Raw genomic sequence first — 23,307 nt, 5'->3', positions numbered from 1 at the left:
ACCCATGACCATAACATCACACCCCATTGTTACGGTCCCGGGTCATGGATCAAGTAACACGGCGTGGGATTTTTTAATCCAGCACTGGTCTTGAGTTGCTAGACTGGGTAAGGAGGGTTAAACATCCCTTCTCTGACTAGTCTTCCATACGTGATCAGTCTCCTTTTTGATGAACCCCTCTAGTGCTAGAATTATAGCTAGAATTGAAATATTATCACGTAGAGAGAGGATTGAAAGAGGTACCTTTTCTTGCTCACGTAAATCAAGGTTTCAACCCTGATTTGGTTGCTACTCGTACTAGGATTGAAGTCCTAGCTTAGGGGGTAGCCTTGGCTCACATTGATGGCTGTGTCTGCTCTGTTTTCGTGATGACTCCCAAACTAGAGGAGTTGCACTGATCCTTCACGTGGAAGAACCAGAAACTCTTCCTTTTTCTGCTCGTCAAGAGGGTTAGAACCCCTGTTTGTTGTTGACGTTGAGGAGGAGGGAAGACCCTCTCTTTGGGCTAGAAAAAGGGGCACGAAGCTCCTCTTCCAACTATGGATGATGATGGATGAAGGTGGATGAAGATGGATGGCAATGGAGAGTGAATGATAGGTTGGATTTTTGGAGTAAACCCTAAACTCGAGATCAAGAGGTGATCTCAGCCTGTTTACACTAAGTTATTCTAAAATCTCAAAGCTTCCCTATTTCATTCATTCTTTCCTTTAAATAGCTCACGTCATGGAGTTTTAGGGTTAGGGTTACAATAATTTCCCATAATGCCCCTCCATATAAAAGTGATTAGAAATAAATCCTACTTATAACAATATAAGAAATAAATCCTACTCGAAGTAAAATAAGAAATAAATCCTATTGAGTGAGTCGTTGTTACCTCCTTCGTTGTGTGACTCGGTGTGCTATTGAGTCCACAACATTTGCCTCCCCATGGAGAAAGAGTTTGTCCTCAAGCTCAAAAGCTAGGTAGACTTTTTTGAAGATGTCCACACATTCCCATGATGCAGCATCGGGGTCAGTGTCCGTCCACTGAATAAGAATCTCCCAATTGTCATTGGTCAGTTGAGCACGTAACACCGCAACTGGGTTAAGAATAACCTCGCCATTATCAACCAGTGGTAGGAATGGAGTGGATGTAGGTTGCGCCCTGGATTGTGGCTTCAAAAGAGAGACATAAAACACATCATGGATTTTGGCCGTGTCCGGTAATTTTAGTTGATAGGCGACTGGTCTTACACGTCAAAGAATGGGAAATGACCCAAAAAATCTGGGAGAGAGCTTATGTCGTGGAGGTCTCGCAAGAGATTGTTGATGGTAGGGCTGGAACCGTAGCCACTGTTATGGACTCCTTAGCATCACGAGTTATCCATAGGCATAGGAATTAAATTATGTCAATTTACTTTACATGTAATTTCATATGGTTTGGTTTACTTTGGGTTGGTTTAGATGTAATGTGGCGTAAACCATTTGACCTATGGGTCACCTTTGTAATTCCGTCCTCAACCCTATTTAGGGGGACGTCAAGGGAAGGAGAAATCAAGTATTGAGAAAATTAGATTAAACAGGTCAAATTCTCCCTCAGAGGTCTAGGTCGGATTCTCCCTCTGAGGTCCAGGTTGAGCTTCCTTCAAAGCTCCTTCATTCTATTCAATTTCCTTCATTCCACGTTCTAGAAACAAGAATTCTCTTCCAGCTTCAAGAGCATCCATGGAGGGAAGAGAGGAAAGAAGGGTGACTCGATCCATGGCTCAGGAAGATCCTAACATCTTGGTATCAGACAGGTCCACCCTTGGGGATTCCTCTTCCCCTGAGGATTTGAGGCAATTAGTGGAAGATAATAGGCAGAGGACAGACCTTCAGGCTCAATCCCTGGAAGAGGTGCGTCAGACAACCACTGACTTGCGTGAAGCCATAAAATCAATGGATGCTGCCATCCATGCTCTCATCCGGCGACAAGAGGACAATGGTACACGAGCACAACCACCGGCCGACCACCATCAATTCCACCCACCACCTCCCTCTCAACCACCAATGCCATTCAGGGACCAAATACTATTCCCAGGTTTTTAAAACTTGACTTTCCTATGTATGATGGATCTAAGGACCCTTTGATTTGGTTAGCCAAGTGTGATTAGTTCTTTTATCATCAAAAAACACTTGCGGATGAGAAAGTTTATTTGGCCGCCTACCACATGCTCGATGAAGCGCTTCTATGGTACAACCAATTCCGAAATGACCAATTGGTTCAGCAGTGGGCAACCTTTAGGCAGTCTTGCATGATGAGATTTGGTCCTCCAGCCAGTGGCAATCCTTTGGGTGAATTAATCAATTACAAACAAACTGGATCACTAGAGGTGTACCAAAAGACCTTCCCGAGCAAACCAGTTTGTCAGTCACACATAGTATGTTCATATTTTTACTGCGGGTTTGACAGAAGCTCTGAGACTGGAAGTTGAATTACATGGTCCTACAGATTTGGACCACGCTATGAATTTAGCTAGGTCAATTGAGCACAAGCAGCGTGTTCTAAAGGAGTCACTGGTCAGAAAACCAGCTTGGCCAGGAAGGCACAATACCTCAGCGCCAACCCCTTATTATGGACCTCTATGTTCTAGAGACAGTGCAGCCCCACACCCAGACAGCTCTAATTCGGTTCCTCCTGCTCCTTACTTCAAAAAACTCAACAGACAGGAAATGGATCAGAGAAAGGCCAAGGGCCTCTATTTTAACTGTGTTGAACAATATGTCATTGGTCACCAATGCACAAGATTATTCAGTATATGTCTGTGGGAGGAAGGTGACGACATACTGCCTGAGGAGGAGATTGTGGAGACAGACCAAGAGGGTCCAGAGATTTCCCTTCATGCCATGAATGGTCTATGCAGTTCTAGTACAATGCAGGTTAAAGCCCAATTACATCATCTACAGTTACTGGCTTTAGTAGACACTGGCAGTACACATAATTTCATCAGTCAACCGGAGGCAGAACAACTTGATGGGGCTAAAATTACTAGTGTGGGCATATCTCCTGCCACACACTTTGATATTTAGGGACATGCATTTATTGCAAATTTCCTGGTAATTCCATTTTCAGGATTCAATTTGGTACTAGGAATTAAATGGCTACAACTGTTGGGGCCAATACTATAGGATTTCCAAGCTCTGACCATGTCCTTTACAGAGGACCAACGTCAAATTATATTTCATGGCACACAAGCACCAGTGCCGTGAGCACTATAGGTTGTTGAGGTCCAATCCACGGACAATTGTAAGTTATCTCACTTACTTACAGAATTTGAGGATATCTTTTAGGACCCTACTGCTTTACCACCAATTAGGCACTGTGATCACCGTATTCGTTTGAAAATGGGCACTAAGCCTGTAATGGTGCGTCCTTATCGTTACCCCCACTTACAGAAGGATGAGATTGAAAGGCAATGCCAGAAGATGCTAGCCCAGGGTATTATTCAGCTCAGCAGGTCTCCTTTTTCCTCACCGGTATTACTAGTCAGCAAGCATGATAAGTCATGGAGGTTTTGTGTGGATTACCGGCAACTCAATGCTCATACTATTAAAGATAAATTTCCCATCCCAGTGGTGGACGAGTTGCTAGATGAGCTACATGGAGCTAATATTTTTACCAAACTCGTTTTAAAATCTGACTATCATCAAATCCGAGTTCACCCATCAGATGTAGAGAAAATAGTGTTCCACACACATCACGGCCATTTCGAGTTCCTCATAATGCCATTTGGTCTCTCAAATGCGCCTGCCACCTTCCAAGCCCTCATGGATGAGGTATTTTCCTTTCTCTTGAGGAAATATATATTGGTATTTTTCGACGATATTTTGGTCTACAGCAACAGTTGGGAAGAGCATCTTCAGCACCTTCACCAGGTATTTTCTCTTATCCGTTTACATCATTTGGTTTTAAATCGGTCCAAATGTTCTATGGGAATGTTAGATGTGGCATACTTGGGCCACATTATTTTAGCAATGGGGGTGAAAGTAGACTAGAGTAAGATACAAGCTGTCACAGATTGGCCTCCTCCTACATCCATTACAGCCTTAAGAGGATTGTTGGGCCTAGCTGGGTATTATAGAAAATTTATTCGTAGCTATGGCCAAATTCTAGCTTCACTCAACAACCTCCTCAAGAAAAATGCCTTTACCTGGTTAGAGACAGCGGTTCATTCCTTTCAGTAGATGAAAGAGGCCTTATCATCCACCCTAGTTTCCAACTACCCGACTTTGATGAGTCCTTTGTTGTGGAAGGTGATGCTTCGGGGGCAGTATTGGTGTAGTGTTACACCAACAGGGCCACCTGATTGCTTATTTTAGCCGCCAACTTGGATAGCACCACCACAAGTTAGCAACTTATGAGAGAGAATTGATCGGATTGGGGAAAGCTATACATCATTGGCACCCTTATCTCTGGGGACATTCATTTTTTATTCACATTGATCATTGCAGCCTCAAGTATCTGCTTGAGCAGTGCCTCACTACCTCACCGCAACAACATTGGTTAAGTAAACTTATGGGGTTTGACTTTACTGTAGAGTATAAACCGAGGAGTTTGAATGTAGGGGTTGATGCTTTATCTCACCGGGTTCCAGGGCCGCAATTACATGCCATCAGTCAGCCCAAAGCTCTCTTGTTGGATTCTATATGGGAAGGCAAACCATTGGACGGTTAAGGACAATCTACTCCTCTACAAACACATAATTTTTCTACACCACACATCCCCACTGATTCACAACATTTTAGCCTCCTTCCATGACAATACACATGAGGGCCGACAAAAAACATATTTTTGGATCAGTCGGGAATTTTATTGGAGGGGCATGAAGCACAGTATAGCCGATTATGTGGCGGCTTGTCAGACTTGTCAGCGGAATAAAGTTGAAACATTAAGTCCAGCTGGGTTGCTCCAACCACTTCAACTACCGTCACAGGTCTGGTCTAATATTTCTATGGACTTCATAGATGGACTTCCTTCTTCGTCAGGCAAATCCGTTATCTTTGTAGTGGTGGATCGTTTCTCAAAGTATGGGCACTTCACCCCTCTAGCGCATCCTTACACTGCAACTCAGGTCGCTCACTCTTTATGGATAACAATGTCCGCTTACATGGGATGCCTAATTCAATTACCAGTGATAGGGATACAATCTTTACAAGTACTTCTGGAAAGAACTCTTCAAGCTGTAGGGTACAACGTTAGCCTTCTCTTCAGCCTACCATCCGCAAACTCATGGTCAGAATGAGGTCGTCAACAGAACAATTGAAATGTATCTTCGCTGTTTCGTGGGGGACTCACCTAAAAGGTGGGTCAAGTGGCTCGCCTGGGCTGAATTCTGTTACAACACCTCCTACCACAGTGCACTCGGCACAACCCCATTCAAGGTGGTATATGGTAGAGAACTGCCCATCCTTTTATCATATGAACCAGGGACCTTTAAAGTCGCCACTTTGGACGAAGCATTAGCCGAAAGAGACACCTTCCTCACTGAGGTGTGTACTCATCTCCATGAGGCACAACATTCTATGAAGTTGTATTATGACAAGAAGCACCGGGAAGTCTTCTTTTCTCTGAGAGATTATGTATGGTTGCGTCTCCAACACTACAGGCAGCTGTCGCTAACAGCCTCCAAATGCCACAAGCTCTCTCCGAAATATTATGCTCCCTTTCAGGTTATGGACCGCATTGGTACAGTTGCCTACCGCTTGCAGCTTCTGCCAGAGGCCAGGATTCACAATGTGTTTCATGTCTCCCAACTGAAGGCCTTCCAAGGTGATTCTCCCTTGCTGCACACACCGCTGCCCCCACTACATGAGGGACATGTCCTTTCTACTCCAACACAGGTATTATAGGCTCACCACATTCAGAGTGATTGGGAGATCATAGTGCAATGGGCAGATGCTGATCCCAGTGACACGACATGGGAGCCATTAGCTGCGTTTCACACCCTCTACCCATACTTCAAGCTTGAGCATCACGAGTTATCCATAGGCATAGGAATTAAATTATGTCAATTTACTTTTCATGTAATTTCATTTGGTTTGGTTTACTTTGTTTGGTTTGGTTTACTTTGGGTTGGTTTAGATGTAATGTGGCGTGAACTACTTGACCTATGGGTCACCTTTGTAATTTCGTCCTCAACCCTATTTATGGGGACATCAAGGGAAGGAGAAATCAAGTATTGAGTAAATTAGATTAAACAGGTCAGATTCTCCCTCAGAGGTCTAGGTCGGATTCTCCCTCTGAGGTCCAAGTTGAGCTTCCTTCAAGGCTCCTCCGTTCTATTTGATTTCCATCATTCCACGTTCTAGAAACAAGAATTCTCTTCCAGCGTCAAGAGCATCCATGGAGGGAAGAGAGGAAAGAAGGGTGACTCGATCCATGGCTCGGGAAGAACCTAACAACCACTCATACTCCCCAACCTCAAAAGAGATCTCACGGTGGCCTTTGTCATAGACACCCTTCATCTGAGCTTGGGCGCGTCGTAGCCGTTCTGTGATATTTTGTAGCAGCAGATCCTGGTCCATGGGTGCCTGATCAATCGCGTCCATGTGGGTGGACCCTGGAAGGCGAGGTGGATCCCAGCCATATATAACCCGGAAAGGAGTGGATTGCAAGGCAGAGTGGAACGAATTGTAATAGTATTCGGCCCACGGAAGCCATTGAACCCATTGCCGCGGACGATCACCCACCAAGCACCATAGATACATCTCGATGGTGCGGTTCAGCACCTCTGTCTACCCGTCTTTCTGTGGATGATAGGTGGAGGAGAACTTCAATTTAGTCTGCTCAAGAGAAAAAGTTCCTGCCAAAAGGCGCTCGTGAAAACTGCATCTCTGTCACTCACAATGGATTCTAGAATGCCATGTTAGCGGACTATCTGCTCCAGGAAAGTCTAAGCAACCCATGTTGTTGTATAAGGATGATCTAGCGGTATAAAATATCTGTACTTGAAGAATCTATCAACCACCACAAAAAGTACGGATTTTCCAGAGGACAGGGGTAGACCTTCCACAAAATCTATCGAAATGTCGGCCCAAACCTACGTAGGAAGGGCCAGAGGCTGGAGAAGACCAGCTGGACTCAAGTGCTCAACTTTGTTGCGCTGGAAGACCTTACAGTCACCCACATAAGTTGCAATAGAGGGTTTCATGGCTTGCCAATAAAAATCAGCTCGAATTCTATGCAAGGCCTTCTGTATCCCCTCGTGTGTACTGTCATGGTAGGCCGAGAGAATAGCTGGAATCAACTCGGATTCAGGTGTAAGGAAAAGCCGCTGCTTGTAATAAATAAGTGAATCTTGTATGGACCACTTTGAATTCATTGTCCCTTCTGAAATCTTCTGATGCAGTTCCTGTAGTGCAAGGTCAGTGGCATGTGCATCTCTCACCAAGTCTAGGATGAGAAATCTCGGCTGGCTGATCGAATAGACTGACTGTTGATCCTCAAAACACCATGACAAGGAGTCTGCCGCCTTATTTAATCTCCCTGCATGATATTCCACCGAGAAGTCAAACCCCAACAACTTATTGATCCAGTGCTACTGTGGTGACGTCGTCAAACGTTGTTCTAGTAGGAATTTAAGGCTGTAGTGATCCGTCCGTATGAGAAAAGCCCTGCCCCAGAGATAAGACCTCCAATGTTGGACTGCCTTGGCCAACCCAATCAATTCACACTCATAGGCTACTAGCTTGTGATGGTGGACTGCCAATTGTCTGCTAAAATACGCAATAGGATGGCCCAACTACTGTAAAATGGCCCCAATGTCCACACCCGAAGCGTCGCACTCTACCACGAATAATTTGTCAATGTTGGGAAGTTGTAATATTGGCGAGGATGCGAGGGCAACTTTGAGTACCGCAAATGACTTGGTGACCTCCTCATTCCAAATAAAGGAATTTTTCTTGAGCAGACTGGTCAATGGTGTTGCCACCAGCTCATAGTTCTGAATAAATTTGCGGTATTAGCCCGCAAGACCCAAAAAACCCCGTAATGCAGAACAAGAATGTAGCTTTGGCCACTCGTGAATAACTTAGATCTTCTCGGGATCCATCGTAACCCCCTCATGTGAGATAATGTGTCCGAGATATCCCACATGTGAAGCCATAAAAGAACACTTGGAATGTTTCAAATAGAGCTGATGTGCTTGTAACAAGTCGAAAACAATCCTCAAGTGTGCCAAGTGCTCCTCAACCGACTTGCTATATATAAGGATATCATCGAAAAACACAAGAATAAATTTTCGAAGATAGGGGCTAAATACCTCGTTCATCAAAGCTTGAAAAGTGGAGGGTGCATTGGATAACCCAAACGGCATGACGACGAACTCAAAGTGGCAATGGTGCATGCAGAGCGTCGTCTTCTCGATATCAGAGGGGTGCATCCTGAACGGAGGTTGAGTTTAGTGAATAACCACGACCCATGTAACTCATCCAGGAGCTCATCCACTACCGGAATCGAAAACTTGTCTTTCATTGTCTGCACGTTCAACTCCCGATAATCCACGCAAAACGTCCATGTCCCATAATCACAAGTGAGACAGGTGAAGAGAACAAGGAGCGATTGGGACGAATAAGACCTTGTTTCAACATCTCCTGGCCCTGACGCTCTATCTCGTCCTTCTGAAGGTGTGGGTAACGGTACGGTTGCACAACCACTACCTCAGATCCTAGTTTCAGACAGATCTTGTGGTCACAGTGCCTCAGAGGAGGTAAACCCGAAGGCTCCTGGAAGAGGTCAGAGAACTCCTGAACTAGACCATCACTAGTACTGTCAGGCTGTTCCTGTGTCTACAATGTGTGCATGCGGTGGGCCTTGTCCACCTGACTGCCCTATAAGAGCACCCGACTCCCGGCCATATCGAAGCTCATGGTTAAAGCCAAAAAGTCCCACAGAATGGTCCCCAACGTTTGTAACCATTTAATGCCTAATACCATATCAAATCCCTCCAGGGGAATAACAAAAAATTCAGCATTAGACGAAGTAGAGCCAATGGAAAAATTTACCGCCTTACTAATCCCATAGCTAGGACCTTTTCGCCATTGGCCACTGAGATGGTGGCTGTCGGATGAGTGTGTATCTGGAGCTGGAGATGCTGTGTGGCTGTCAAACTCAAAAAATTGTGTGTACTCCCTGAGTCGACTAGTCCCACCAATTCTCGGTCGATGACATGAGCTCGGACTTGCATTGTATTAGGCAATTTCTACCGAATAATAGCATGCAAGGATATCTCCGGTGGTTCCTCCTCGATAATATCCTTTGGCTTCTCTGGATCCTCTGAATCCTCCACCTCGAGTCAAAACAATCGTTTACATTGGTGCCTTACCCGATACTACTCATCTCAGTTATAACATAAATTTTTGGACTGCCTTTCTGCCATGTCTACACTCGTTAATTTTTTGATAAAGTTCGGTAGGGGATTACCAGGGCGGGGATCGGCTACCCGAGTCGTAGTTGGAGTGTGTCTGGCGGATGGGGCTGCTGGAGATGCTCCCTGAGATGAAGTATAGCGGCGTCCTTGCCACGTGGAGGAAGTGTTCCTCTCACCCGACCAACCCGGCTTACGTTGTTGTAACTGTTGTCATTGTTCCATTGCTCGGGCCATATTCATTGCATGAGCTAAATCCGTAGGCATACGGAGTTCTACCTCTAGCAGTAAATACTCATTGAGACCCACAGTGAATAGGGAGACTTGTTGGTCAACCAATACCCTCTCACTCGGACAAGCCAACTTTTCTTGGAACAGTTTTTGATATTGTTCCACCGAACCAGTTTGTTGCAATAGGACTAACTCCCCCAGGGGGTTGCTATTGGCGGGAGGGACAAATCTAACTGTGCATAGATTTTTAAATTCTCCCCAAGTCATCCCTTGTCTCTCTTTCTCTACTTGAGTAACCCATAACATGGCTTCATCTGTCATATGGAAAGAGGCTAGTTGCACCTTATCCCATTCAGTAGTCCCTTGGTTCAATTTTTTTTTTCAAATCTATGCAACCAAATTAAGGGATCAACTGAACCATTGAAAGAGGGAAACTCTAACTTGGTGTACCTTGGAACTGTGCCTCCATGCTGGGGTCCTTGGAAAGCAGTGCGCCCATGCCACTGCTCCCCTCTTCTATGATATGGTTGAGCAACCTCTCTCACCTCAGAACTTTGATGTCTCTCTGCCCTCAACTCCGTTAGCATGCTGATGACTCGGCTCATCTCTTCTTCCAAACCACAAACCTTCCCCAACACTGGTTGTGCTATTTCAAGGCTATCTTCTATCTTTTGTATATTGATTTGGATTTCTTCATTGCTAAGAGTATCCCCCATGTTGCCCTGCTCTAATACCACGTTGTTACGGTCCCGGGTCATGGATCGAGTAACACGGCGTGGGATTTGTGAATCCAGCACTGGTCTTGAGTTGTTGGACTTGGTAAGGAGGGTTAAAGATCCCTTCTTTGACTGGTCTTCCACGTGATCAGTCTCCCTTTTGATGAACCCCTCTAATGCTAGAATTATAGCTAGAATTGAAATATTATCACATGGAGAGAGGATTGAAAGAGGTACATTTTCTTGCTCACGTAAATTAGGGTTTCAACATTGATTTGGTTGCTGCTCGTGCTAGGATTGAAGTCGCTTAGGGTGTAGCCTTGGCTCACGTTGATGGCTGTTTCTGCTCTGTTTTCGTGATGACTCCCAAACTAGAGGAGGTGCACTAGTCCTTCACGTGGAAGAACCAGAAACTCTTCCTTTTTCTGCTCGTCAAGAGGGTTAGAACCCCTGTTTGTTGTTGACGTTGAGGAGGAGGGAACACCCTCTCTTTGGGCTAGAAAAAGGGGCACGAAGCTCCTCTTCCAACTATGGATGATGATGGATGAAGGTGGATGAAGATGGATGGCAATGGAGAGTGAAGGATAGGTTGGATTTTTGGAGTAAACCCTAAACTCGAGATCAAAAGGTGATCTTAGCCTATTTACACTAGGTTATTCTAAAGTCTCAAAGCTTCCCTATTTCATTCATTCTTTCCTTTAAATAGCTCACGTCATGGAGTTTTAGGGTTAGGGTTACAATAATTCCCCATAATGCCCCTACATATAAAAGTAATTAGAAATAACTCCTACTTAAAACAATATAAGAAATAAATCCTACTCAAAGTAATATTAGAAATAAATCCTATTGAGTGAGTTGTTGTTGCCTCCTTCATTGTGTGACTCGGTGTGCTATTGAGTTCACAACACCCACCTTTGCGAATTGACGACCACAACGACCCACTCTAGCGATGACCTACTCTAGCGACGGCCCACTCTAGCGACATTGGCCGGACCCGGGTTAAGTTCCCATGGCCTACCAATAATTTTATTATGGCCTCTAGGTCGCCCCCTCCGCTAGGTCGTCTCCTCCGGGATTCGAACTCGCGACGTGGGAGCTCACTCTGATACCAATTATTGAATAAAATTTTGCATACACAACCACAAAGTTGTTGTTCTATTCAATCCACGTACTAAATACAAACCCTCACAACGGGAAAATACACATCCAACGAAATAGAATACACAAACAGTGTATTAAAATAAAAAACAGAGCTTGAAGAAAGAAGAAAAAGACCTCCTTTGGTTTGCTTGCGTCGTCCTCTTCCTGTTCCTTCCAGATCCACTCGTCCATCAAACTCTCACTGCACGACCAAGCTCCTTCCAATGGTGTCTTGCACGTCTTTGCAGGAACATCTCTGCAAGACCTTCTTTTCCCTCTTCTCTCTATCTTCGATCTCAGACCTAAGCTCTCCCCTTTTTCCTTTCTTTTCTTCTCTGTTTTCTCCTGTATTTTTGTCCCTCTTTCTATTTCTCTGTCCCGTAAAACTCAACTCGCTTTCTATTTCTGATTTTATTCATGACACACTGCTTCTATGACTTAAAACCAACGTAATGGGCTCAAACGGGCTGGGCCCCTTAAGTGAGCTAGTGTTGATTTTCAACACAGTTAGCATGGTCTCATGGAAGAGTAGTAACAGAAAAAATAAAAAAATTAATATCGAGCAACAATGAAAAAAAATGACGGAGAATGGGACATAAAAAACCTTAATAGGAGTCCTGAAAATCAAAGCTCTGATATCATGTTGATTTTTAGGACTCCATGAATTTAGGTCATGGAGAAAAATGAGAGAGACATTATTAGGAGAAATCTGGAGGAGAAGAGGTTATGGACTTGATTATCCTAACCCTTCCCCTAACGCTAAATTTATAGATTAATCAAACTACTGTATTACAATAATACCCCTGAACTTAGGGTTTAGGGTATAGGGGTTTAACCCTGGAACTTTAATCTAATTACATCAATGCCATCTCTATGAGATGACTATTTATTTACCATCCTGCCATCAATGTATGTGGGCCTATGGGCTTTCTCCTTGATCTATGGGCCTTAAGCCCATCTTCTAATACACTTGGATATGTGGGCCTTCCTTAGTCGTGTGGGCTTGGGCCCATCTTCCAACAAAAACAACGGGCATAAGGACTAAAAAGAGAGAAAAAAGATAATACGAACCTAAACTGCTAAAGATAATACATCAGAAAAGGATCACATTATCTCTATAGGTTGCCTGAGTCAACTCACAGAACTTGCTCTGATACCATTTTGACTTTATGGAAAAGAGAAAAGTTTCAGTGACTTGAAATTATTAGAAGATGGGCTCAAGCTCACAAACTCAAGATAAGAAGCCCACACGTCAAACGAGTGGCATATGTGTAAAATATGGTACTTTCCATAAAGATGGCGTAGAGGTGTAAATATGTGTTCCTGTTAAGTCTTTTTTTTATCAAGTTGTAGCCCTAAGGGCATTGTAAAACTATAAATAAAAGCATTGGCTCAAAAGGTAGAGCATTGAAGCCCTCTCCTCTCCTTCCACAAATTTGTCCAGCCCTCCTTATTTGACACAAACCCTTCTTCCCTTAATCCAAACCCTCTCCTTCCATGTTCTTCTTCTTCTCCTCTCCTTTCTCTCTTCTTCTTCTTCATCATCGTTGATCTAAAGTTCTTCTCATGGGATCCTAAATTCTACATCAGAGCAAGGAGTTTAGGATCCCACTTGATGAAGTAGTTATGAATCTGTCCAAGAAGTTTGTAGAAGAAGCTCTGTTCTTGAACTTTGAATCACATCAAGTCAATATAATCTTCATATGTTGTAAAGATTTATTTTTATGACTAAAATGATGTTATAATCTTGATCTTCTTGTAGATCAATTAAAAGCTTTATCTAGATCAGTTGCTACTCGTGTCTTATCAAGATTGATGTTTGAGATTTAGTTACCTTTACGTAACTTGGATCAATTTCATTTGAGGTAGAATTCCAGCATATGTTTCATTAACTTCTCCCACTTGATGTTGCTCATGGGATTGTGTTATATTGTTGGATGTCTATTATATATTTGATGATATTCCAACACTCACTTATCCCTTTTATTTTTGTTTCTCTTGAACTTCAACAATAGCATTTTTTTTACGTTGAAGTATTCCCATGAGCTGAAGATAAATTTCCTTCCAAGTGTCTTGATTTGCCTCTAAGTTTTCTCTAAATATTTTTTTCTTTTGTTGGAGTTTGGATTAAGGCCTAAGCAGTTACATCTACCTTCTCTTCTTTGTTTTTCCCTTTAAGAATATAAGAGGAATTGAGTGATGGCTGGATCTTATTCTCACTTGCCAAAATCACAAATTTGTTCATAATTTGGTGCTTACTCTCATGAAGAAACTTTGTTCTCCTTTTCCCTCTATTGTTGGTGACTGATTTGGTCCACGGGTTCTTCAAATTACATTGAGTACTTGTTATTTGAAGAAGGCCCCTACCCTTGACCTCCACATTTGTCTTGCCTCATCATGGAGAGTGGACACACCAGTAATAAGAGTGACATACTCCACATTACTACGATTTCACTAAGAGGTCTCTCCAATTACCTTAGCTGGTCACATTCAGTACGGAGGGTACTCATTACTCGTGACCTTCTAAGTCATGTTATCAAAATCCCTCCTCCAATTGATGAAGAAGATGAACCCTACCACAAGTGGGTTAAAAATTATAACATGGTTATCAGTTGGCTCATCAATAGTATGGAAGAGCATGTGGATAACAATGTGCTCCACTTGGAAACAACCAAGGACATTTGGGACACTTGTTCTAAGCTTTACTCGAGTACTGCCTCATTAAAGAGAATATATGATGTCTTACAAAGTATGCTGCATACTAAACACAAAGATAACATTCATGAATTTTTGGCCTGGTTTCGGGTCCTTCTCCAAGAATGAAAAATAGCTCAGCCATACTCCGCTGACATTGCTGTTGAAAAATGATAGCAAGAAGTTTGCTTGTCAAATATTAAGCCTTACCTTGAGGTTGCAAAGACCCAACTTCTAAGTTCCTCCGCTCTTCCATCCTTTGATGACATCAGTACTACATTACTACGGATACCTGATCCATTACCTCCTTCTCCTATTGATGCTCCTTCGGCTATGTTCTCCGGCAATCAGGGTACATCATCACACTGACGATGGGGCAGAAATATGAGAGGGGGTAGAACAATGAAGGGGGCAGAAAATAGAGGTGGTCAAACGGGTCCGAATAATTCCCGTACTAAGCCTCGACTTTTCACTTACTGTGGTGGTCAAAAGCACCTTGTAGAAACATGCTGAAAATGTCATGGCAAGCCTGATTGGGCCACGGCTAACTCAGTCTCTATTAAAGTTGAGAAATGTGAAAAAAAGGCTGACTCCCACTCCAAAAATTTGACTCTCACAACTAAAGACTATGTTGCATTTCAGAAGATGAAGTCCTTAATGGAATCCTCCATTCCTCCATTATCTACTACCGCTACTACTATTGCCTGCCTCAGGTATGCTTTCTTCCTCTTCACCATCTTCCTCTTGGATTATCGACTCCGAGGCCTCCAAACATCTATCAGGTAAAAAACACTAGTTTCAGTCATTATCTCCTTGTCTTCCTCCGAAATTTGTTACTATTGCTAATGGTACCCAAACCAAGGTCCTTGACAAAGGTTCTTCCTCTCTTACCTCGTCTATTCCTCTTCAAGATATTTTGTTTGTCCCTCAATTTCCTTTAAATTTTCTTTCTATTAGTCAATTAACAAAACAGTCGAATTGCTTTGTCACCTTCTCATCGTCTTCTTGTATATTTCAGGATTTCACTACGAAGAAGGTGATTGGTGGCGGCCATGAAAAGGAGGGCTTGTACTATTTTACTCTTCCACCATTAGTTGCCCTATCATCCACTACATCAGAGGCCCAACTTTGGCACAATCGTCTTGGTCATCTATCTACCTCTTTACTTTGTTCTTTGTTTCCGTCTTTAAAACTACTTTCTAATTTTAGTTGTGAGGTTTGTCAATTAAGTAAACACATTAGGAGTACATATTCTCCTCGTCTTACAACTACAAGTGCTGCTCCTTTTGAGTTAATAATTCTGATGTATGGGGACCTTTATGTGTCTCAAATATTTCCCAAGTTAAATATTTTGTCATTTTTGTTGATGATTTTACCCGAGTGACTTGGTTATATTTATTTAAAGAATGCTCAGAAATTCTTCCTTTGTTTAAAATTTTTCATGCAATGGTATTGACACGATTTGGGAAGAAAATTAAAATCCTTAGATCTGATAATGCTAAGGAATATTTGTCTAATGAATTCAAATAATTTTGTGAGGGTAATGGGCTTATCCATCAAACATCATGTGTCTATACCCCTCAACAAAATGGTGTTGTTGAAAGGAAGAATCGTCATTTTCTTGAAGTTGCTCGGGGCCTCCTCTACTCCATGAAGGTACCCTATTTTTATTGGCCTCATGCTATACTTACGACATGATTTCTTATTAATAGGTTACCTTCATCAGTTTTTCATAATAAAACTCACTCTGTTTTTATTTCATGGTGAAGATCCATTTTATCTTCCTCTTAAAGTATTTGGATGTACATGTTTTGTTCATGTTACTTCCCCACAAAAAAATAAATTTGATCCTCGGTCTATGAGGAGCATTTTTTTGGGGTCCTCTCGCACCCAGAAAGGTTATGTCTGTTAAAATCCTACCCTTCGGAGGATGCTTATTTCTTGGGATGTGACTTTCTTTGAGGACACCTCCTACTCCTCCCATGATGCTCCTCTAGGATGGACATTTCCTTCTACCACTCCGTGTCCGCTTGTGCCTTTCAATGTTGATATTAATCCACCCCCTGATGCACCGGTTGTACCTTCACCTGTGGAGTTGTTAGATCCACCAGAGGGAAGTCTTTCTCCTCCTATGTTTGGGACTTAATTTGATACTAGGCCTATTGCTTTAAGAAAGGAACATCGTTCCTGTACTACTTTACATCCTATCTCAAATTTTATGTCTCACCATCGCTTTTCTTCTGAGTGTTTTCAGTTCCTTGCTTCTCTTTCTTCTTCTTCTTCCATTCCATAGTTGTATCAAGAGGCTCTGAAGCATCCAGGATGGAAGGCCGCTATGGGTTAAGAAATGCACCCTTTATATGAAAATCAAACCTGGTCCTTAGCATCACTACCAAAAGGTAAACGACCGGTTGGTTGTAGATGGGGGTTTTTGGTGAAACATAACCCGGATGGATCAGTTGCTCATCTTAAAGCTCGACTCGTTGCGAAAGGTTATACTCAATGCTATGGGATAGATTATGAGGAGACCTTCTCTCCTGTTGCCAAATTGAATTTGGTCCGTATCATCTTATCTATTGCTGCTAACTCATCATGGCCCGTATATCAATTGGATGTCAAAAATGCCTTTTTAAATGGTGGAGGGGGAGTCGGTATGCCAGTTAAAAAAATCTTTATATGGGCTTAAGGAGTCCCCTTGGGCTTGGTTTGATAAATTTAGTCAAGCACTTCTACGGTTTGGTTTTCATCGGTGCTCGATCGATCATTCAGTATATTATAAAGATATTGCCAAAGGGAAAATATTATTGGTTGTATATGTTGATGATATTATCTTAACCGGTGATGATGCTCAAAATATACAAGAAGTGAAAAATATGATATGTTAGGAATTAAAGACTAAAGATCTGGGTATGCTTAAATATTTTTTGGGCATAAAATTTCTTCAATCTAAGCATGGGATAATACTGTCTCAATGGAAATATGTCTTGGATCTCCTTGAAGAAACAAGAATGAAGGGTTGTCAATCAGTTAACACAGCTATGGATACAAATGTAAAATTGTGTGCCACAAATGGAGAAGCTAGTGATATTGGGAATTATCAATGTCTCGTGGGAAAACTGATCTATATCACGGTAACTAGGCCAGACATATCATATATTGTAAGTGTGGTGAGTCAATTAATGCACAAACCACAAATTTCCCATTGGCAGGCCTTACAGAGAATATTACAATACCTAAAAGGAGCTTCTGGAAGAGGATTGCTGTATAAAAAACATGGGCACTTCAACATAGAAGGTTTCTCAAATGCAGATTGGGCTGGATCACCTGATGATAGGAAATCTACATTGGGATATTGTACTCTTGTTGGAGGGAACTTGGTTACATGGAAAAGTAAGAAGCAAAATGTGGTTGCAAGATCTAGTGCCGAAGCAGAATATAGAGCTATGGCCCAGAAATCTTATGGCTTAGGACGCTTCTTACAGAATTAGGATTTCATAAAAGAGGTTCCATGGGTCTGCATTGTGATAACAAAGCAGCCATTTATATTACTTCAAATCCAGTTTTCCATGAAGGAACTACACATATTGAGGTGGAGTGTCACTTTATATGGGAGAAGTTTCAAGCAGGAATAATCTCCCTCAAACTTGTTTCATCTCAAGAAGAAGTAGCTGATATTCTCACTAAACCCGTTACATCTATAATCCTTTCTTTTATATGTGGCAAGCTGGGTATTTATAATTTCTTTTCTCCTCTAGCTTGAGGGGAGAGTTGGAAGATGGGCTCAAGCCTACAAGCTCAAGATAAGAAGCCCACATGTCAAAGTAGTGGCTTATGTGTAAAATATGGTACTTTCCATAAAGATGGCATAGAGGTGTAAATATGTGTTCCTTTTATGTCTTTTGTTTTATCAAGTTGTAGACCTAAGGGCATTGTAAAACTATAAATAAAGACATTGGATAAGAGGTAGAGCATTGAAGCCCTCTCCTCTCCTTCCAAATATTCGTCCAGTCCTCCTTCTTCATATTCGACACAAACCCTTCTTCCCTTAATCCAAACTCTCTCCTTCCACGTTCTTCTTCTTCTCATCTCCTTCCTCTCTTCTTCTTCTTCTTCATCATCGTTGATCTAAAGTTCTTCTCGTGGGATCCTAAATTATACATAATCAGAGTACATAAACCCCTATTTATAATAGAGGAAAGTAGTAGAGTCCGATTACAATTAACTACCCTTGTTCCAATTACACCCAAACTCTAACACTTAAAGATAAGTCCTAGCATAATTAAATAACTCAACGTAAATAGAAGACTAACATAACTAAATTACCTTTAAACTGAAACTCTTCTACGAAACCTCCTTCCATAATAATTTTGGCTATGTAAGAATTCTTATTGTGAGTGTCATGTAAGAAGCTTCCATATCTTCTCTTCAACAACAATGTTGTCAATGCCATCATAAGGAGGGTGAAAAGAGAGATTGTTCTGTTACAAACCCAATAGCAGGCTGAGTCAGGGAGAGACAACATGGCTGAGTCAATTACTCTGACTGAGTTAGTTATTTAGTATTTTAGTTTAATTTTCAAGTTAAATGCAATAGGAGAAGGGGGGGGGGGGGGGGTGTAAAATTATTATTTTCTCTTGAACCTTGTGGACATGAACCCTATTTAGAGGGGGAATGGAAGAAAAAGAGGAAAGTCTGATTTAGGTTAAAACAGAGGGTTTGAGTTCTCCTAAACGGGCTCGAGGGTTTTCAAGCTTCCCTTGGGCTTGATTTTCTTTTCTTCTCTACTTCTTCCGTACAAGTCACCGTGTTAGATCCAGGGTCCATAACAATGTGAAATTTTAAGCACCTAGCCAATACATACCAAAAGACCGATCTGTTTGGTAGCGGAAAGCCATGTACTTAACCCAGGACCATAACAATACATCCACCGTTATGAACCGACGACCACGGTGGCCTAACACTTAGCGATGTTGGTCCACTGTTACACGGTCACTACGTCTGGGTCAACGTGATCGCCCATGCCAGGTGTCAAACTTGCAACGTGGTGCCCACTCTGATGCCAAATGTTAAACACCGAGCCAATACATGTCCAAGTCTATGGTGACATGGTGTAATGCTCCATTATTTAGAAGCTAGACAGAACCAATAGAAGATTTGGTGGTTGCAAGATGAACTTGTGGTTGCCATGGTGCCAATGGGTGAGGTTGCCAGTGAGGAGGTTGGCGAGGGCCTCGGATGGTGGCAAGTATGGTTGCATTTGACGAAAGATAGGGCACTGTGGAAGGGTGTGTTCTTTTTTTCTTGACACCACTGACAACGACCAAAGTAGGATCGATGCTGATATCGACCATTTTGTGTGACGGAGTTGGTGAGACTGAGGGCTGTTGCTGTCGGTGGGTTGAAGGAGGAAGCCCCAGGTTGTCGTTGATGATGATTACGTGACTTACCGGAATTGGAGTGAGAATTGGCTGCATTTTTTGATGTTGGAAGTGGAGAGGAGGGAGATGGACATATAGTGAGAGTTCCTTGTTGATAAGTTTTTTCAAACAGTTCTTTAAACGGAATTGGCGTGTCACAACCATTGAAAATACCAACGAGTGGTTTATAATCATCGTCGAGTCCATCCAAAATTTTCTCAGTGAGATCCTCTACATCTATAGGTGTTCCTAGGCCCCAAGTTCATCAGCACGTGTTTTAATAAACTGCATATAATTGGCAATAGATTGAGATCCCTTAGTGGTATGCTTGAGTTGTTCATTGATCTTCTTGATGTGGCTGCGCAAAGGCCGGGCCTAAGTGTAGACTAGAGTATTCCAGGCTTCATGAGAGGTCCTTGATTGAATGATAAGCGAAACGAGCATGGCATGAGAGAGCTGACAAGAGCACCAAAAATCAGCTTGTCCTGACGAAGCCATGTATGGTATTTGAGATTGGGAGCGGTGAGATTATTGACAATCTTTGTGGCTAAGGGAATAAAAAGGGAACCATCAATGAACTTTTTAGAAAGACATAAAAGAGGGAGGGAAAATACATGTATCAGTGGCGACAACAACAACAACGATAGCGGCGGCAACATCAACAATGTCAATGACGGCTTCGGACGTCCCTAGGGGTCCGCCCATGGTAGTGATTTCCAGTGATGGCGAGCCTTCTGATTAATTGAGGTATGTGATGGGGAGAAGTCATAGTAGCAACGGCTTCGGCGAGCTCTGATGAGTTTCAATGACGGGAAGGGAGAAGGGATTGTTGATCAAGCTTTGATACCATGTAGAAGATGAGGAAGAGAGAAGTAATTGTCATATATTCATTGATGCGGAGTAAAGCATTTATAAAGATTTACAAAGACCCTTAATGATTACAAAGACTAACTCTCTAGCTACATGTCATAGATGGATACAGAATTTACAATTTGAGTTGGAGTTATCTTGAACTTACTATCAGCAGTGAATGAAACAAGGAGGGAGTCTCATCCCCCTTAATTCATACACTCTAGCTAAAGGATGGAGAAAAGTAGACTGAAAAGATCAGCCCCCTCGTTCGGTAGGCTCTTAGTTGAATAGGCAGGTGACTAAGAAAAAAAGACATAAGAAAATAGCTGTCGGCATAAATTTGCCTAAGAAAATTTGTTTATGTAGAAAAAGGACATAAACTGATGTATTTTTAAATACATGATGTGTTGTGAACATCAAATAACCTTCACGTTGGTGCTCGTGCTCGACAGGTGAGCTCACTGATCTCACTGATCTCCATGAAGAAGTTCCATAAAATTTGCCTAAGAAAAAAAGGCATAAGAAAATAGGTGTGGGCAAAACATTTAAGTCACGATAAGATGGTACCTGAAGAAAATCCAAACATGAACCCGACATGCCACCATACCTAACAGCCAACATGTCCAACAATCACGTGGTTTTGCATCCTAAACGAGGCCCACCCTCAAATCCAATCCTCTTTCCCTGAAAATATATAAGAGATCATAGGTCTCTGCAAAACACAAACTCCACAGCAATCCAAGCTCTCGATCCTCATCTTTCCTATTACTCAGCATTCTCTCCATCGTAGCTCAACAATGATCAAACCCAGCCAGCTCCTGCGGATGGCGAAGAAATGGCAGAGGATGGCAGCCATGGGAAGGAAAAGAATCTCACAGAAAAGAGCAGATGTTGCCGGATATAGCGTCAGGCAGGATAAAATGGTTGCTAGCAGAGGCCACTTTGTTTTCTACACCACCGACCAGAAGCGGTTTGAAGTCCCCCTCAACTACCTCTCCACCCCAGTTTTTGAAGAGCTCTTCAAAATTTCAGAAGAAGAGTATGGGCTAACAAGCAACTCTCCTCTCAGATTACCTTGTAATTCAGTTTTAATGGAAGCCATACTGAGGCTGCTCGCGCAAAGAGTCTCCAAAGAAACGGAGAAGGCAGTGATTCTCTCCATCTCTTCTTGCCGGTACTCATCAACATTGCACTTTGAAGGATTTAGTGATCATCAAAGACTTGTCCACAGCTTCTAGAAGAAGCATTTTAGATGGAAAGTACTTCCTGTGTACATCTGACATAATTGTTGAAACACTTCAATACAGAAATTATACAGATCATTCCACTTCATTCATCATATTGTTAGGTTTCTGTTTGCAAATATTTAAGCGGGTTTGGTATAATTTCTTGCGGCCAGTCCAACATTTGAGAAATTTCCATGGATCATGTACTTAATGTAGTTGCCAACCCACATGGAGAGTCCTTCTGGACAAGAACAAAAAGAAAAGTGGCCTAATATCGTGTGGGCGATCACATGGTGTGCTCCCACTCCTGCCTAGAACTGTTATTGTTAGCCTTCAATTGATCAGCGTCAAAGTTGTCCTCTTTCAATCGTCATGTGGCATAATTTGTAGTCTTTAAGTCTCTACCTAATGAGCAATTTTACAACAACTGGCTCACCTTCATTTGAACATAGAAGATGATTGGCGTACTGGTGCAATCTATAGCCGCCGCATAAACTATTGTTCCGGATTCGAAGGCTTGGGATTTGGTGAGACATCAATAGCTGAGCATTATGTGGTTCTCAATTGTGAAAATGAAGCTCAAGTGCTTGAAGTGAAAAGCAACTTTTTGTGCCAATAAAGCGGCGGCCATACATGTGGTGACAAATTTTTTGAATTTACAAACTTAACTAATGCTGAAACTTGATTGGCTGTTGATTGCTAATTATACCTCAATATATACAACTTGTTCTGACGTTATTTTGATTTAGGAAGTAAAGAGATAAGAGTACAATCCCTGAATGGTAGAAAATATTGAAATCAGAATGAAGAATATTTTATTGTGCTTTACATTCATGAATCAAAGGTATTTATAGGTCACAGATGGATAGGATTACAGGATAAGTGTTATCAATAGGATTACATGATAAGTGTTATCAGTAGGATTACATGATAAGTGTCATCGGTAGGATTATATGATAAGTGTTATCAGTAGGATTACATGATAAGTGTCATCTTTGAGATTAAAAATAGGGAATTTCACCAAAATAACCATTTAAAAAAACATATTTCGAAAAACAACGACGTCATCAACTTATTTTGAAAAATACCCAACTTTGACCGGTTCACTGCACATGTGTTCAATCAAAGGCGACACATAAGCTTTGACTACTTGCGTGTCACCACGTCATCAGTGCAGTGAAGGTAGATCAACACATAGACTACCACATCATATTTTGCCACATCATATGCCACGTAAGCTTCCATGTCATTATCTATTACCCTCTTTTTGCCACATCATCCACCCTATCATCTCCCACGACATAAGCCCTCACTTTTTATTTTTTTCACTCTCTCTCTCCTCACCTCTCGCCCTCTCGCCGCCGCTTGGCCTCGGCCTCTGTTATGGTCTTGGGTTTAAGTACCTATGCCTTCCGCTCCTAACAGGCCGATCTTTTGGGTAGTATTGGCTGGGTGCTTAACATTTGGTATCAGAGTAGGCTCTATGTCCCGCCTTCGAGCCCCCGCATGATCAGGTGGACCGCACGCCCTTGACGGGGCACCGTAAGGGACTATGAGCTCTTGACCGGGTCCACGTTGATGTGTTAAGGCCGCCGTGGTTATCGGCTTGGGAGGGCGGGGTGTACTGTTATGGTCCTGGGGTTAAGTA

At 42.4% G+C, this 23,307-nt stretch overlaps 1 protein-coding gene across 1 annotated transcript; it reads left to right on the top strand.

The window, feature by feature from the left end:
* The first annotated feature begins 21,257 nt into the window (after nucleotides 1–21,257).
* Nucleotides 21,258–21,671, top strand: LOC137943681 (auxin-responsive protein SAUR64-like). Its single transcript, XM_068789123.1, has one exon. It carries the CDS (start codon nucleotides 21,258–21,260, stop codon nucleotides 21,669–21,671), a length of 414 nt encoding a protein of 137 aa, XP_068645224.1.
* The last annotated feature ends 1,636 nt before the right edge of the window (nucleotides 21,672–23,307 follow it).

The sequence above is a fragment of the Aristolochia californica genome, unplaced genomic scaffold (genome assembly GCF_029961685.1).
Source record: "Aristolochia californica isolate CCGP_79_NKW_82.1479 unplaced genomic scaffold, dmAriCali1.0.hap1 SCAF_11, whole genome shotgun sequence".
NCBI classification, from domain to species: Eukaryota; Viridiplantae; Streptophyta; class Magnoliopsida; order Piperales; family Aristolochiaceae; genus Aristolochia; species Aristolochia californica.
Note: the sequence above shows the minus strand (reverse complement) of the source record. Positions and strands in the feature narration are given on the sequence as shown.

Coding starts and splice junctions, on each gene's coding strand:
- LOC137943681 (XM_068789123.1), top strand. CDS start 21,258: ATGGCGAAGAAATGGCAGAGGATGGCAGCCATGGGAAGGAAAAGAATC.